This window comes from Manis pentadactyla, chromosome 16, assembly GCF_030020395.1.
Source record: "Manis pentadactyla isolate mManPen7 chromosome 16, mManPen7.hap1, whole genome shotgun sequence".
NCBI classification, from domain to species: Eukaryota; Metazoa; Chordata; class Mammalia; order Pholidota; family Manidae; genus Manis; species Manis pentadactyla.
This window is the reverse complement of record NC_080034.1, coordinates 46,416,002-46,433,669: the sequence shown is the minus strand read 5'-3', so window position 1 is coordinate 46,433,669 and position 17,668 is coordinate 46,416,002. Positions and strand designations below refer to the sequence as shown.

At 36.9% G+C, this 17,668-nt stretch overlaps 1 protein-coding gene across 1 annotated transcript; it reads left to right on the top strand.

Moving 5' to 3' along the window:
- The first annotated feature begins 15,181 nt into the window (after positions 1–15,181).
- On the top strand, positions 15,182–16,135 carry LOC118910711 (putative olfactory receptor 2W6). The gene has a single exon (XM_036882124.2). It carries the CDS (start codon positions 15,182–15,184, stop codon positions 16,133–16,135), a length of 954 nt encoding a protein of 317 aa, XP_036738019.2.
- The last annotated feature ends 1,533 nt before the right edge of the window (positions 16,136–17,668 follow it).

Sequence of the window (17,668 nt, the reverse complement as noted above, 5' to 3'; positions counted from 1 at the left end):
TACTTGTGTTAAGTTAATTCTAAATATTCAGGGACCACTTAACAAGACCATACCCCTAAGTTTTTTCATGTTCTCAAAGAATCCTCAGCTGCCTATAAAAACCCCCTAGAAAACGCACCACTACGGACTATCTTGTCCCCTCCTGGCATGACCCGGGAGCTTTGTCCTTTCACTTTATCTCTAAATAACAGCCCTTCCCTTGCTCTCCTACCTTGACTGTTTGTGAAGCTCATTCTTTGGCTCCACAAACAAGAACCCCGGCATCATCTTCAGCATTCATCAACCCTGGTCAGTCAATAGCCAACATTAAAGAAAGATCCTCCACCAGAAAAAATAGGAAGTGATTTACAAGAATATGAAAGAGTAAATGTTTGGGAAACAAGTGCTTGATGGGCCACACAGAAGCAATGGGGCACAGAAAGAAATTTTAACAGACAGCCGCATTCCTCCCTATTTACCATACCTAGTTCACATTATAATGTAGTTATCTATTGTGATAGCTTTCCTGGAGTAGTTCCTCCATCTAAACTCTTTGAGGAGGTCAAAATTTTTTCTGAAATTTTTGGGCCTTGATTGCTGTAGGTCAAAATATCTTGCCTTGCTTTGGTGCATCTTCATATCAACAGACGTTCCTAACAGGTGGACAAAGTAGTTCAACTCTATATATCAGTGGGTAATTACCTGGGTGACTGAGGGCTTATCTGAACCTGAGAGGTTGGGGAGAGGTCTTGCTTGCTTCTGCTGGAGCAGGAGAAACAGCCCCAGACAGCAGTTTGTAAGCAATAAATGGGTTTAAAATTTTATTCCTCCTTTGACTGATTTTGGTTTTAGAGATCACAGTATGCAACGGGGAAGCAATTATAATTGTAGGAGTTGCTCATTTTTATCATTAGAAATTTAGTGATATATTGGGATATTCTGAGGGTGATACACCATGGAGGTAGAAGAATATTTTACAATGGGCTGATCTTATCAATCTGGATTTAAAATCATATTTGGAATTAATGTACTAATTTAAAAAGCTGAGAATATTTTAATCTTTGCTTAATTTAAAATCTAGACTAAAAATGGACTACATTAAGTACATTTAAGATGCTAGAAACTCATTAGAATGTGAATGGATTTATCTTGTGAAACTGGATTACTCACTTCCTAAACTTGAGATGGCCCAAAGGACAATACATTTATTGTAGAAGTAGGAAGTGGCATTAAGAATTACATTGATGAGAGTGCCAGCATCCTGAAAAAAGCTCCAGTATCCTTCATAAACTAAGGATGAATGTAGGAGATGTTGGCATTGTGAGGAATTCCTAATTTCAGTTGGATATATAGACTCTCACAATGTCTGCAGTCTAGGTGGCAAGATATCAGGTAGATCAGAGTGACAGAATGATATGATCTAAGTGGAATGAAAAAATAGTTGATTTCAGGGTCCCTCAGGAAAAACTAATGGGCAGGTCATAAAGGTCACATTTGATTGTAAAACCTGAAAGATTCTAAGGTTGACAAATAAAGATCTTGTGTTATCATGATGAAGATTCATGGACACTCATCAGTATCCCCATGTGTGCCTCAGCTCATAGACCCAGAACCACTTGAATGATGGACTGCTATAAATACTTGAGGACAAATCTTGCAATAATACCACAAATCCTTACTATAAGTGTTTCTCCAGTGGGACTGCCAGCCATTTATTCAAGCGAGTAATTGTGTACTTGGGAAAGGAATTCCCCTTTTCTAATATTATTGGATCTTAGATCTGAGCTAATCTTTTTTTCTTCCTGGAGACTCTGTCTACTTAGTCAACCATTAAGTATGAAAGTTTGTGGCAGTTAAAGAATGAATATTCTTTTCATCCAAGTTTATCTTATGTGGGCACAGGAGATCCACATATCCAATCTCTAGTCATTTTCCCCGAATTTTGGATGTATGGACCACCTGTATTGAACAACCAAAACAATCCCCACTTTGGTTCCCAGATCAGTGGAGCAACAGCCATTATGGCTGGAAGGGAAAATGGAAGCTCTGGGAATTGTTCATTATTAAAAATACAGTTATCCAAAATCAATACTTACCTCCCAGGAGAACTTCAATAATAATGTTTCCATTAAAGATGAAAGATATATTGTGTAAGAATGAGTTAGTATGAGAACGGCCATCTTAAGGGCTGAAAAGCCATTTCTTGAGTACGGGGCTCTGAGGGAGGAGGGACTGGGTAAGGCTTGATAAACAAGTTTTGAAGAACAAATTAATCAAGGACACCGGGTTGTGGGCAGTTGCGGCCCTGGTCAGCTTATCTTGCAACACCACTCTGTCTAATTTGAGGAGTAGTCTTGCTCTTGCTAAAAATAATATGTAACTGTGGAAAATTACTGTGAGTTAAGTGCTTTGAAAATGCTATATAAACCCTTAGCTTTGAGTGCTCGGGGTCTTTGTTGAAACCCACTGCGTCGGGCAGATACTTGGACACCAGCTAGCTGGAAATAAACTTTGCTGTGTTACTTGCATTATCGTGAGTGTCTTCTGTCTATTTGGGAGGTGGTCAACTCCAGACCCTAACAATTGGACCTTGTTTCATTTTCTGTTTGGTCTGTACACAAGACAAATGAGTCTAGTGAATGAAATGGATTATTGTAAGCTTAATCAGGTGACAATTTTAATTGCAATTGATCTTGAAGTTGTGATCTTCTTAATATGAGAATTAGTCCAGCTTCTGGTTCCTGATATGTACCTACTGATGTGGCTATTTATTCTAAAATTCATTTTTTCAATGCCAAATGACACTAACAGGGCAGGAACAGAGTATGCCTTTACTTGTTTCCCTCAGGGCTATATCACCTCTCAAGTTCCATGCCATAATTTAGACTACAAGATACCTGATTGTCTTATCATTTAACAGGACTTATTGGTGATTCACTATACTGATGACATGTTGAGAGGAACTATTGACCTGGAAATAACAAAATTCATTACAGACTTTGGTAAGACAACAAGGTATTACAGATGGTGCGAGATCATTTATATGAAAACTGAGGAGATTGTCATAGTGAAATTTCTGGAAGTCTTGTGGTCTGGGCATGTCGGGATACCTTTTCCTAAGAAAAGCCAGGTGCTGCATCTTGCAAATATTTTCTTGCAGTTTGTAGCTGATCCTTTATGCTCATAACAGGGTCTCTCACAAAGCAAATGTTTTCAATTTTGATGGAAGTACTATTAAAATTCTTTAGATTGTGTCATCCAATTTTTTTCTTTTATGAATCATGCTTTTGCTATTATATGTAAGAAAAAAAACCTTTATGCAGTTTTATTTTTCAATTTATCTTTCTTAGAGTTTCTGGAATTCTTGGATGCTTTTGTTAATGTTTTTATTAGTTTTGGAATGTTCCTAGCAATTATCTTTTCATATTTTGCTTCTGTCTCATTCTATCTAACTTCTTCTGATTACCAATTTATTTATGTCTTATACTGTTTGTGTATGACCTGAATGTTATGGTCACATTTTTTTCCCTTTCTTTGTGTTACTTTTTTTTTTTTCCTATTTCCAGTTCTATTCCATGGTATAATGTTAGACTCTGACAGTGTTCTTAATTTCAGTCATTTTATTTTTCATTTCCAGAATGTACATTCTATTCTTTTTTTATGTTTCAAGTCTCTCATGAGACTCTCATAAGTTCATTTTTTGTCTATATTTTTCTTTAACAAACTAATCATAGTTATGTTTAAGTGTTCATGTATCAACTTCAAAAGTGGATTATCTAGGTGATATCTTTCTATAGTCTTTGAAAAAACAATCATGATTATTGATCTTATGGCCTTGCTTCTTTTCATGACCAGTAATTATTTTATTGCATACTTGACTTTGTGTAAGTGAACAATAGAAGTACTAAATGATGTTATTTTCCACCAGACAGGTTTCTTCATGACATCCTTTAAGCATATAGAGTAAAAGGCTTCTTTTTCTTTCATTTTACTACCTTCCTTCCCTTCTACCATATCCTCTCACATACCAATCACAATAAGGCATTTCAATTCTTTCATTTGCTAAATTCCTCCAGATTTTCCCTTCTTCTCTTTCTATTTTAGTCTCTTTATCAAGAATTCACCCCCTAATAATCCAGCTCTTTAAGATTTCTTTTAAAATAAACTAAAATCCAATATAGAGCCAATGTAGTAAGTTAGATAGGAGTGTAATAGAGCTGCAAATAAGGAACTTCTGGAACCCAGAAGAAATAATAGCCAAATATAACACAGAGGAATAAGAACATTTTCCAGGAAGAATGTTTCAACTGAGTGTTGATTATTTTAACATTAGTTTTAATAGAATGAACACTACCTCTGAGAGAACATCATAAAGTAAGGAGACATAAAGTTAGGAAAAATAATTATCAAAGACATACTTTATGTCAAGGAAAATGCTAGATATTTAGTATTTCTTATCTTAACTTTTAAAAATCCTCTTCAAAGGAATTTTTTTCCTCCAGTGTAAATAAAAGAGATTTTCTAGTATTTATACCTGCAATAACTGTTTCTGAGCTGGAGTTTGAGCCTTTCTATCTCCAAAGGCTATTTTCCTTTCCTTTTATTCCAAATTATTTTCCAAGAGGTGATTGAATTTGTCATTGTTTAGGGAAATGTAAAAATGCATTGAGTACTTTAATGCATTTGAATATAAAGAGAACCTTTTTTAGATAGAACTGGAAATATAAGTTGGTCCAAAACCAACGTTAATAATAAGGAATATGTATTTATTTCTCCAGACAGTAAGTGTTACTTCAGGACTTCAAGTACTGACATGATAACAGCTATATGTTAGAAAGCTTTTTGTAGCAAAATGAAAGATAATTTGAAGTATCAAGGCTTTAGAGATTAACTAATGAACAGGCTCTTGTCAAACTTGGCAAGAGTTAATGAAGTGCTAGGATAGGGCAAGAGATGTGTAAATAAAAAAGACCAAGGTGTGAAAGATAGATTTATCTATAGAAACAGTTTCTGTGAGAAAATGTTAGGCTGAGGTGGTAGACTTATAAACCTAATTGAATATGAATATTCAGGTAAACAGATAGTTCAAGAAAACTGTGATGTTTTAAGATGTGGTGACTAAAAAAATCACAAAGAGAACAAAATCTAGAAGAGCAGGTTTTGGAATAAGGTTCAAAGAACTGATGGATATTTGACATTAAATCTGATGAAAACATGTGGCAAAAGTTTTCTTTTTTTTTTTAAGATATCATTGATATACAATCACATGAGCAACATGGTGGTTACTAGATTGCTCCCATTATCAAGTCACCGTCACATACTCCATTACAGTCACTGTCTATCACCATAGTAAGATGCTATAGAATCACTACTTGTCCTCCCCGTGCCCCCCCTACATTATGTGTGCTAATCATAATGTTCCTTAATCTCATTATCCCTTCCTTCCCACCCATCTTCCCCAGTCCATTTCCTTAGGTAACTGTTAGTCCACTCTTGGGTTCTCTGAGTCTGCTGCTGTTTTGTTCCTTCAGTTTTTGCTCTGTTGTTATACTCCACAGATAAGTGAAATCATTTGGCACTTATCTTTCTCTGCCTGGCTCATTCCACTGAGCATAATGCCCTCTAGCTCCATCCATCCTGTTGCAAATGGTAGGATTTGTCTTCTTATGGCTGAATAAAATTCCATTATGTATATGTACCACATCCTCTTCATCCATTCATTTACTGATGGACACTTAGGTTGCTTCCATGTCTTGGCTATTGTAAATAGTGCTGCGATAAACATACAGTTGCATAGGTATTTTTGAATCTGGGATCCTGTATTCTTAGGGTGAATTCCTATGAGTGGAATTCCTGGGTCAAATGATATTTCTATTTTTAGTTTTTGAGGAACCTCCATATTGCTATCCACAGTGGTTGAATTAATTTGCATTCCTGCTAGCAGTGTAGGAGGTTTCTTCTTTCTCCACATCCTTGCGAACATTTGTTGTTGTCTTTTGGATGTTGGCCATCCTAACTGGTGTGAGGTGATATCTCATTGTGGTTTTAATTTGCATTTCTTTGATGATTAGTGATGTGGAGCATCTTTTCATGTGCCTGTTGGCCCTCTGAATTTCTTCTTAGGAGAAGTGTCTGTTCAGATCCTCTGTTTGTTTTTTAATCGGGTTATTTGCTTTTTGGCTGTAGGATGCCTTTTTGTTTTACTGATGGTGTCCTTTGTTGTACAGAAGCTTTTTAGTTTGATGTAGTCCCACTTGTTCATTTTTTATTTTGGTTCCCTTTCCCAACTAGATGTGCTCATGAAAAAGTTGCTCATGTTTATATTCAAGAGAGTTTTGCCTCTGTTTTCTTCTAAGAGTTTTATGGTTTCATCACTTACATTCAGGTCCTTGATTCATTTTGAGTTTATTTTTGTGCATGGAGTTAGACAGTAATTCAGTTTCATTCTCTCTCATGTCGCTGTCCAGTTTTGCCAACACCAGTTGTTGAAGAGGCTCTCATTTTCCCATTGTATGTCCATGGCTCCTTTATCATTTATTAGTTGACCATATATGTTTGGGTTAATGTTTAGAGTCTCTATTCTGTTCCATTGGTCTGTGGCTCTGTTCTTGTGCCAGTACCAAATTGTCTTGATTACTGTGGCTTTGTAGTAGAGTTTGAAGTTGGGGAGTATAATCCCCCCTGCTTTATTCTTCCTTCTTAGAATTGACTTTGCTATTCAGGGTCTTTTGTGGCTCCATATGAATTTTGGAACTATTTTCTCTAGTTCGTTGAAGATTGCTGTTGGTATTTTGATAGGGATTGCACTGAATCTGTAGATGGCTTTAGGCAGGATGGCCATTATAACAATATTAATTCTTCCTATCCAAGAGCATGGGATGAATTTCCATTTATTAGTGTCCTCTTTAATTTCTCTCATGAGTGTTTTGTAGTTTTCAGGGTACAGGTTTATCTCTTCCTTTTTTTAGGTTTATTCCTAGGTATTTTATTCTTTTTGATGCAATTGAGAATGGAATTGTTTCCCTGATTTCTCTTTCTGCTAGTTCATCCTTAGTGTATAGGAACACAACAGATTTCTGTGTATTAATTTTGTGTCTTGCAACTTTGCTGAATTCAGATATTAGTTCTAGCAGATTTGAAGTGGATTCTTTAGAGATTTTTATGTACAATATCATGTCATCTGCAAAGAGTCACAGTTTAACTTCTTCCTTACCAATCTGGATACCTTTTATTTCTTTGTTTTGTCTGATTGCCATGGCTAGGACCTCCAGTACTATGTTGACTAAAAGTGGGAGAGTGGGCATCCTTGTCTTGTTCCCAATCATAAAGGAAAAGCTTCCAGCTTCTCACTTTTAAGTGTGATGTTGGCTGTGGGTTTGTGATATATGGCTTTTATTATGTTGAGGTACTTGCCCTCTACACCCATTTTGTTGAGAGTTTTTATCATGAATGGGTGTTCAATTTTTCAAGTGGTTTTTCAGCACCTATGGAGATGATCATGTGATATTTGTCCTTCCTTTTGTTGATGTGGTGGATGATATTGATGGATTGTCAAATGTTGTACCATCCTTGCACCCCTGGGATGAATCCCACTTGATCATTATGTATGATCTTCTTGATGTATTTTTTAATTCAGTTTGCTAATATTTTGTTGAGTATTTTTGCATCTATGTACATCAGGGATATTGGTGTATAGTTTTCTTTTTTTTGTGGTGCTGCCTTTGCCTGGTTTTGGTATTAGAGTGATGCTGGCTTCATAGAATGAGTTTGGAAGTGTTCCCTCCTCTTCTTTTCTTTTTTGGAAATATTTAAGGAAAATGCGTATTATGTCTTCTCTAAATGTCTGATAAAATTCAGCGGTGAATCCATCTGGTCTGGTGGTTTTGTTCTTTGGTAGTTTTTGATTACTGATTCAATTTCATTGCTGGTAATTGGTCTGTTCAGATTTTTTGTTTCTTCCTGGGTCAATATTGGAAAGTTGCATTTTTCTAGAAGGTTGTTCATGTCTTCTAGGTTATCCAGTTTGTTAGCACATAATTTTTCATAGTATTCTCTAATAACTCATTGTATTTCTGTGGTGTCCATTGTGATTTTTCCTTTCTCATCTCTGACTCTGTTTACGTGTGTAGATTTTCCTTTTTTCTTTATAAGTCTGGCTACAGGTTTATCTTCTTTTTTAATCTTCTCAAAGAATCAGCCTTTGGTTTCATTAAATTTTTTCTATTGTTTTATTCTTCTCAATTTTATTTATTTCTTCTCTGACCTTTATTATGTCTCTCTTTTTACTAACTTTGGACCTCCTTTGTTCTTCTGTTTCAAGTTTCAGTAATTGTGAATTTAACGGTTCATGTGGGATTGTTCTTCCTTCTTTAAATAGGTCTGGATTGCTATATACTTTCCTCTTAGAACTGCCTTTGTTGCATCCCACAGAAGTTGGGGCTTTGTCCTGTTGTTGTCATTTGTCTCCATATATTGCTTGATCTCTGTTTTAATTTGGTCATTGATCCATTGAGTATTTAGGGGGATATTGTTAAGCCTCCATGTGTTTGTGAGCCTTTTTTTTTTCTTTGTACAGTTTATTTTTAGTTTCAAACCTTTGTGATCTGAGAATTTGGTTTTTACAATTTCAATCTTTTGAATTTGTTGAGCCTCTTTTTGTGGCCTTTTATGAGGTCTATTCTGGAAAGTTTTCCATGTGCACTTGAGAAGAATTGTGTCCTGCTGTTTTGGTGGAGGATTCTGTAGATGTCTGTTACATCCATCTGTTCTAATGTGTTGTTCAGTGCCTCTATTTCCTTACTTATCTTCTGTCTGATTGATCTGTCCTTCAGAGTGAATGGAGTGTTGAATTCTCCTAGAATGAATGTATTGCATTCTATTTCTCCCTGTAATTCTGTTAGTATTTGTTTCACATATGTAGGTGCTCCTTTGTTGGGTGCATTAGATATTTATAATGGTTATATCCTCTTGTTGGATTGACTCCTTTATCATTATGTGATCTTCTTCTTTGTCTCTTCTTACTTTCTTTGTTTTGAAGTCTATTTTTTCTGATATAAGTCCTGCAACACCTGCTTTTTTCTCCCTATTAGTTGCATGAAATATCTTTTTCCATCCCTTCACTTTTAGTCTGTATATGTCTTTAGGTTTCAGGTGTGTCTCTTGTAAGCAGTGTATAGATGGGTCTTGCTTTTCTATCCATTCTATTGCTCTGTGTCTTTTGATTGGTGCATTCAGTCCATTTATACTTAGGGTGATTTTTGATAGATATGTACTTAGGGCCATTGCAGGCTTTGAATTCATGGTTACCAGAGGTTCACAGTCAGCTTCTTTACTATCTAGCAGTCTATGTTAACTCACTTATTATGCTATTATCAATGCAGTCTGATGATTTTCTTTTCTCTCCCTTCTTTTTCTTCTTCCTCCACTCTTTATATGTTAGGTGTCATATTCTGTACTCTGTGTATCCGTTGACTGACTTTGTGGGTAAGTGATTTTATTTTGCATTTAGTTAGTATTTGGTTGGTCTACTTTCCTTGCTGTGGTTTTATTTCCTCTGGTGACAGCTATTTAGTTTTAGGCACACTTCAATCTAGAGCAGCCCTTCCAAAATACACTGTAGAGATGGTTTGTGGGAGGTAAATTCTCTAAACTTTTACTTATCTGGGTATTGTTTAATCCCTCCTTCAAATTTAAATTATCATTTTTCTGGGTCAAGTATTCTTGGTTCCAAGTCCTTCTGTTCATTGCATTGAATATATCATGCTACTCCCTTCTGGCCTATAAGGTTTCTGCTGAGAAGTCTGATGATAACCTGATGCGTTTTACTTTTTAGGTGATCTTTTTTCTCTCTCTGCTATTAATATTCTGTCTTTGTCCTTATCCTTGCCATTTTAATTATTATATGTCTTGGTGTTGTCCTCCTTGGGGCCCTTGTGTTGGGAGATCTGTGAACTTCCACAGCCTGAGAGACTAATTCCTTCCCCACATTGGGAAGATTTTCAGCAATTATTTCTTCAAAGACACATTCTATACCTTTTTCTCTTGCTTTGGATTGTTCACACAGTTCTCTTAATATTCTCTCATTCCTAGAGATCCTTTTTTCTCTCTCTGCATCAGCTTCTCTGTATTCCTGTTCTCTGATTTCTATTCCATTCACTGTCTCCTCTACCTCACCCAATCTGTTTTAAATCCCTCCATTGTTTGTTTCATTTCAATTATCTCCCTCCTGAATTCATCCCTTAGCACTTGAATATTTTCCTGTAGCTCTGTTAGCATGCTTATGACTTTTATTTGAATTCTTTTTCAGGGAGATTGGTGATTTCAGTCTCACTGAGCCCTCTTTCTCATGTTTAAGGGATTTTGCATTGAACAATGTTCTGCTGCCTTTTCATAGTTCTGGAGCTATGGGAGCAGTTGCAGGCGAGTGGTGCAGGTGTCAGCTGGGAGGACAAAGTCCCTTCCTGCTTGTCTATCACCATGCTTGTCTTTGCTGTCTGTGCCTGTTAACCATGTGCAGGGTTTGGCCATTGGGTTAATCCCCTAAACTGCCATGTGCAGGGTGGCCCTTATGATGGCCTAGGGTGATGGCAGGGGTTGTAGGTGAGTGGCTCCGGTTCTGCCATGATAACAAAGCCCCTTTTTGGATCCTGAACTCAGCACCCATCTCTGCTGTCTGTGCTGTTCAACCACACACAGGGAGCAGCCTCTGGGCCTGGTCTGGTTAGCTGTGCACAGAGAGAAGCCAATGCTTTAAGCTGTGTAGTTGCTGTAGATGGAGGTGCCCTCCAGTGGTCTGTACCAATGGTGGGGACATCCTGTTTACATGTAGATGCCAGCAGGGAGGAAGGAGCAGCAGGCTACTTATTGCAATGAGGGTCCTTGAGGCTGCTTTGTCAACCAGGGTGATTGGGTGCTTGAAGCTCCTGAAAGTTCCCAGCCTGCTGGGCTGTATGTGCCAGGACGATTTTGTCCACCTGTTCCTTCTTTGAAACTCTTGCCCCTTTAGCAGCCCTCTGACTGTTGAGAGGTCCCTTAACGTGCATGCATTTCTTTTGTCCGAGGGCAGCAGGTTGTGGGAACCTGCTTTCAGTCTCAGTCTCAGACTTTGCCTTTCAGCCCCTCTAATCTCCAGAGCATGATGCAATGTGGGTCTGTGCTCCAGGGGTAGATTTCTAAGGTTGAGTATTTAGCAGTCATGGGCTTCCACTCCCCCCCACTGATTCTTTTCCTCTCACCAGTGAGCTGGGGTGGGGGGAGTGCTCAGTCCTGCCCCATCACAGCTTTTTACCTTACCCTTTTCTGTGAGATGTTGACTTCTCCCAGATATAGACTGGCTGGTGTGCTGTTACTTTTGGTCAATCTTTTAGGAATAGTTGTATTTGCTGTATTTTCAAAATATATGTGGTGGTTTTGGGAGATTTATGCCATACTACTTACATCGCCATCTTTTCTCCCTCTCCACATGATCATAAATTCTTTCACAAGAGGTACAGTGATGATGAATTAGATTGAATTATAATATGAGAATTTGTTTAAAGATAATTGCTTTTGATAGAAAGATGACTGATATAAACTTGTAGACTTCTTTTTCTGATAACATTCTCTGATGCCCTATCACAACATGTTAAAGTCATATGGTAATATGCTGGAAATAGCTCTTGTAATCACTTATAACCCTTGTATTATTTTATTTCACAGAAAATAGTTTCTGTAGCTATGATATTTCCATCAAGTACAAGTAAATGTATTTATAATGGGTTAAAGATGGAGATGGGCCAGATGTTAGGTGACCAAAAAAAGAAAAAAAAAATTAGAGGTTGTTTCTAAAATTTCTTCTTTGGCTAATACTTCCACATCCTTCATTGAGCTAAGTTTCCCAAGAGGAATTCATCTCCTTAATTCTCAGAGGAGGTCATTATATCAGACAGGAAATTCTTGAAGGCATCAAATCTCTAGGTATTTCTCCCTAGTTTCTATGAAAAAAAAGGTGGAGGTGGTAGTACAAAACAATAAGTTAATCTAGGAATAAGAAGCAACTCACAGGGGAATGGTTCATTTCAGTGTGCCAACAAGTTTGCTGGAATACAGACTTAACATTGGTTGTTTTTGATGCTTATCTATGTATTTCAATATTTGTTGACCAAAAAAAAAAGGCTAGCATTTCTTGGTACTGTGTCCACAAAGTGGTAGAAGATGTGTCACAAAAGCAAACTGAGGCACATATAAATCCTGGCACACATTTTCATTAATTCTAGTTTCCTTTCTAAGTTGAGTATGGAGTGGCTACTTCTGTGCCTTAGTACTTTTTATTAACTGTTCATCTTAATGAAACCCAGAGAGGAAGATTTGGTGCTCTCTCTCAGTCTGCCTCTTGGGTGAATCTTTAGTGTGTGTGTGTGTGTGTGTGTGTGTGTGTGTGTTGGGAAGAATGATATTTCCTTTGAGACCGTATGCTCTCCCAACCTTGTTAGAAATAATTAGTTAAGGGAATTTTTGAAAAGAAAGTTTTACTCCACAGGGTGAAGCAGAAAATTCAATCTTATATCAACTTTAAATCTCTTAAGAGGTTCTTCCATTTCAAACTTGAATCCTTTGACCTTTAAGTGTTCCCTGCGTTGAGAGAAAGTCCCAGATTCCTTCAGGCTGCTCCTTATCTGACTCCTTATCTGCAGCAGGAGAGGGTTATGTGGCTATTTGGAGCCCAAAGTGACACAAATATTGTGCTATATCATCAACATTCTCTCATCTTACATCCAGATTTAGTGCTGCTGGGTTCTGTTGCCTCTTCATCTTCTTCCCTTTCCAATAGATTTCCTAAATGTTATATTTCTTTTCTCCTTATCTTCACTCTGGTCATCCCACTTGGACTTCCAAGTGAATTCCCAAGAAAGAGAAAGGACTATGGACATGGAGTTTCTGAGGTTGCAGTCAACTTTGGTAAGTTAATGATCTTGTGTAAGAAGAAATTTGACTTAAGTTTCTATTCAGCCATCTGGGTTTTGTTTTTTTGTTTTTGAAATTTAGACTATAACTGAATTGTGGGCAATTAGATTTATGATTCTAGTATTTCACAGCCTAAATTTCTACACACTTTATTTACATAAGCTTGTCCGAATTTTGAAGATTGTGCTTTAATATTACTCCTTCTATGAGGAAGCTAGAAAGAGATTTTGAACTCATTGACAGAGTTCTTAGCCACAAAAAAAGAATTTAAAAAGTAGTGGAATGTACTAAATAGGAAAATCTTAAGAATAAAAATATTAATGATGGTCCTGCATCACATGGTAATATACTAAATCATTATGTCTCAGTAATTGTGAATGCTGAATATTAACACTGAGACTTTGAACTCCAACATGGAGAATCAATCAAAGAAACTTATGAAATGTTCCTTGGGGTTTCCTATGGCTTTGCATTCACCTCATGCTCCATTTGGCATAGAACAAGCAGCTTGTCTAGCTATGAAGTGTCAATACTTTTCTTAATGTTGGGACTTGATAATCCATTCTCCCAAACAACCTAAGTAGTAAATCTTAGATTTATGGGCTCTTTGCAAACAAATTCAGTAATGGCTATTATTGGGCATTATTAGGTTCAATTTTTAAAAATCTTATGAAAATAAAATTACCTGGTCAAGGATCCAGAAGTCATAGAGGATATGCATGTTTGTCCTGTTTTCTGTAACAATAGAAACACTTAAATGCAGTAAGTGATAAATTGTATCATACAATTAATTGATGTGTAATGGCTCTTGTGAGGAAACTATCATGTCACTGTGTTTAGAAGCTATTCTAGTAGGTTTAAATAAGAAGAGATGCACTCACATATCACTTAAAAGAAAGTCCTTGGCAGAGGAATTAATCATTAATTCAGTTCAGAAATGTTGGAATGCAGTTCTTACAAAGGGAAGTGGCCATTGAGTATTGATGTGATTATGTGAGAAGAAAAGCAGACACTGAATAGATGGTATAGCCACCAGAAAAACTTAGAATGATAAATTGATGGGAATAATTTTAATTGAATAAGCTCATGCTTTGTGAGTTCTTTGGCTGATGTGAGGGAAAGAAAAAAAAAAACCTGTGTTTGTACTCTACATTCATATGCATACAAAAAAGCATATATTTAGACACAGGGAAAATTCTGAGTATGCTAACCATGGAATGGTTGATAGAATGAGACAGTCACTATCAGTCACAGTCACCCTGCATTCCCTTCCAGTAGGGCCAGATGCCAGGCTAAGGCTCATTCTGACAGTTTCTGTGTCAAATATATTCGGTACTAACACATCCTGGTTGGTGAGAAAATTTTAACTATATTTCTCTCTTTCTGAATAAAAATGTAACTGTCTCTATATTTGCCTATAATGCCATGACAGCAAGCTGCCTTATTCAATTTATAAGCAATAAAATTCTTTATATTAAACTTTGTGCAACAAATCAGAAGTAACGAGTTGCAGACAGTTCAACAACTCTAGGTTTTTCGGTATTGATGAGACAGTGTCTTGAATGAGATTTCACATGACTGCAAGACTGGTTCTCTGATCCAGAGACACAAACTGCTATTCCTACCCACAGGTTACATATGCATGTACAATACAGTCATCCTAAGACATAAAAGCACTGCCATTAATTGAAAGTGTAAAGTATTATAGAAGATATAAAATCTTTCAGTTCCATGGGATCATAAGACACACATAAATAATCAATGTAGGCTTCTTGGAAGTGGAGTTCTTTGTGAGAATAACAATTGAATAAGAGGAGAGGAAAGGCTATTAAAAATCAGTGTATAGTAGTTCCATTGGGATTTAGTTCTGGGAATCATTTTATTTTTATATTTTTATCTTTAGAGAAAAGCATTTCTAACTTCAGAAAGTCACCCAATCCCAGAGTTAAAATACACCTTGGTGGTATAAAACAATTCCATCATAGAGTTTTGGGGTAGTGTGGGAAGGGATATGTTACGGTCATGTTTCTTCTTAAGATTTGGCTCAATCACTTGTATCCTGTGGAGTTTGGATATGAATCTAGGTTTTTCATATGTGCTCTTCAGACCAAATAATGACTTAATTAATACCTATTGAAATTCTGGATCAAACATCCAGCATTTACAAGGAAGTTTCCATGCTATCATTTACAAGTCATTCCCTTTTCAGGGAATATATCTCTGCTCTTCACAGATACTCATCTTTCTCCTGACAGGTAATATGTGGTTACAGGTGATGGAAAAGGACAACACAAGTTCTTTTGAAGGCTTTATCCTGGTGGGTTTCTCAGACCATCCCCGCCTAGAGCTGATCCTCTTCGTGGTTGGCCTCACTTTTTATCTGCTGACTCTTCTTGGTAACATGACCATCATCTTGCTTTCAGCTCTAGATTCCCAGCTGCACACACCAATGTATTTCTTTTTGGCCAACCTCTCATTTCTAGATATGTGCTTTACCACAGGCTCCATCCCTCAGATGCTCTACAACCTTTGGGGCTCAGATAAGACCATCAGCTACCTGGGTTGTGCCATCCAGCTTTACTTTGTCCTCGCTCTGGGAGGGGTTGAGTGCATGCTCCTGGCTGTCATGGCATATGACCGCTATGTTGCAGTCTGCAAACCCCTGCACTACACCATTATCATGCACCCACGTCTCTGTGGGCAGCTGGCTTCTGTGGCATGGTTGAGTGGCTTTGGCAATTCCCTCATAATGGCACCCCAGGCATTAATGCTACCCCGCTGTGGGCACAGGAGAGTGGACCACTTTCTCTGTGAGATGCCAGCACTAATTGGCATGGCCTGTGTTGATACCATGAGCCTTGAGGCACTGGCATTTGCCTTGGCAATCTTTATCATCCTGGCACCACTTGTCCTCATCTTCGTCTCTTATGGTTACATTGCACATGCAGTGCTCAGGATCAAGTCAGCTGCTGGGCGAAAGAAAGCCTTCAACACCTGCAGCTCTCACCTAACTGTTGTCTCTCTCTTTTATGGTACAATCATATACATGTACCTCCAGCCAGCTAACACTTATTCCCAGGACCAGGGCAAGTTCCTTACTCTTTTCTACACAATAGTAACCCCCAGTGTTAACCCCCTGATCTATACACTAAGAAACAAAGATATTAAAGAGGCCATGAAGAAGGTGTTGGCGAAGGGGGGTGCAGTAGTATAAAGTATGTAAGTATATAGTATATAGAAGTATAGTGCAAAGTGACCAAATTTGGGGATTATCTTTTGACCTATCTTCTACATATGTTCTTAGACCTAGCAAATAAAGGAATGTTCTGACATTACAGATTGAAGGTGCACTTAATGAAAGGGGAAACTCAGTGGTTTAGCCAGGCTGAGAAAATGCAATATTCCTTTGTTGACAATCAGCTGTGCTCCTATCAAGTCTCATTACATCAAGCAATGATTACTAGGAGGATCAAACAGTGACCTAAACTTGCAAAATATCAGCCATGAATGTTGACACCAGGCATCTTTACTCTTATGCTAGCTTCTACCACGATGATTTGTACTTAGTAGGTCCTCAACATATACAAAAAGAATAAACTTAGAAGTAGTGAAGAAAAGTACTTATTTTTTCCAGAAAGTTCAGATGTACTTTTACATTGTCAAATGTAAATTTTCCAGTGCCAAATGACTGAATGAGAGGCAAAATAAATTGTTCAATTATGTAGCTTTTACTACCTCCAACATTGTAATGTGGAGATCCTACATATTTTGAATCATTTATATAATTCATTCAAAGATATTTATGTTTTACTTTTTGAGGCAATAGAAAATGAAGAAGGATTCAAAGCAAGACCATGAAGGATTTGCTTTACATAAAAAGAATAATTTCTTACTCATATTCAATACTTGTTACTAATGACAAAAGAAGGCTAAAGGGTCTTCTTGCTTAAAATGTTCAAAGATTATTAATCTCCACTTTTCCCATATATAATCAGATAATCTTGAACAGATGCAGAGAAGAATGAGATAAACTTGGGGACTATTGGAATCTTTATGACAGTATTCTATGGATAACATATGTTATGCAAAAATTTCTGCAAGTGAATAACGATTCAAAACTTGGGAGTATTGCCAGTGGTATCATTAGGAACTGGATAAAAGATGGGTTTAGTGATTTCTCACTTAAACACCCTCAAAATCTTTCAGAATGTATAGGTCAATCTAGAAACCCCAGAAAAATGTCAAATTCTTAACAAATTGTTCTCAATGTATGCCATTTTCAGACACTATGTGCATATTTTCCTATTTTTGAGCATTAATTCTTGCACTTTAATCCAAATAGATTAGGTTTTACTTCAGATTAGTTAGGGTTTGTAAGAATGGGTTTTTGGTTTAGTTTTGATTATTGAAAATATCCTATTATTCCCATAAAGGTAGAAAAGTTAGAATACAGCTGATTCTTTCTACTTTATAAGCTAAGGAAAGGGTGATACATAGCCATGATGAGCTGGGCATTATTAATGCAACAAATGTACAGAATTTGGAGACTGATGGCTTAGCATTTTCCATTCCTTCCACTGAAAAGCAACTTATAGTCTATGTCCTATTGGCATAAAAATATACTACCCATTTCTAAATAGATACTAATCCTTTTAAAAAGAATCAGTCTCTACTGAACGATGATTACAATCATTTTTATCTTGTCTTTATGCTGTTTAGACATGCACTACTTTAGAATCAATAGCAT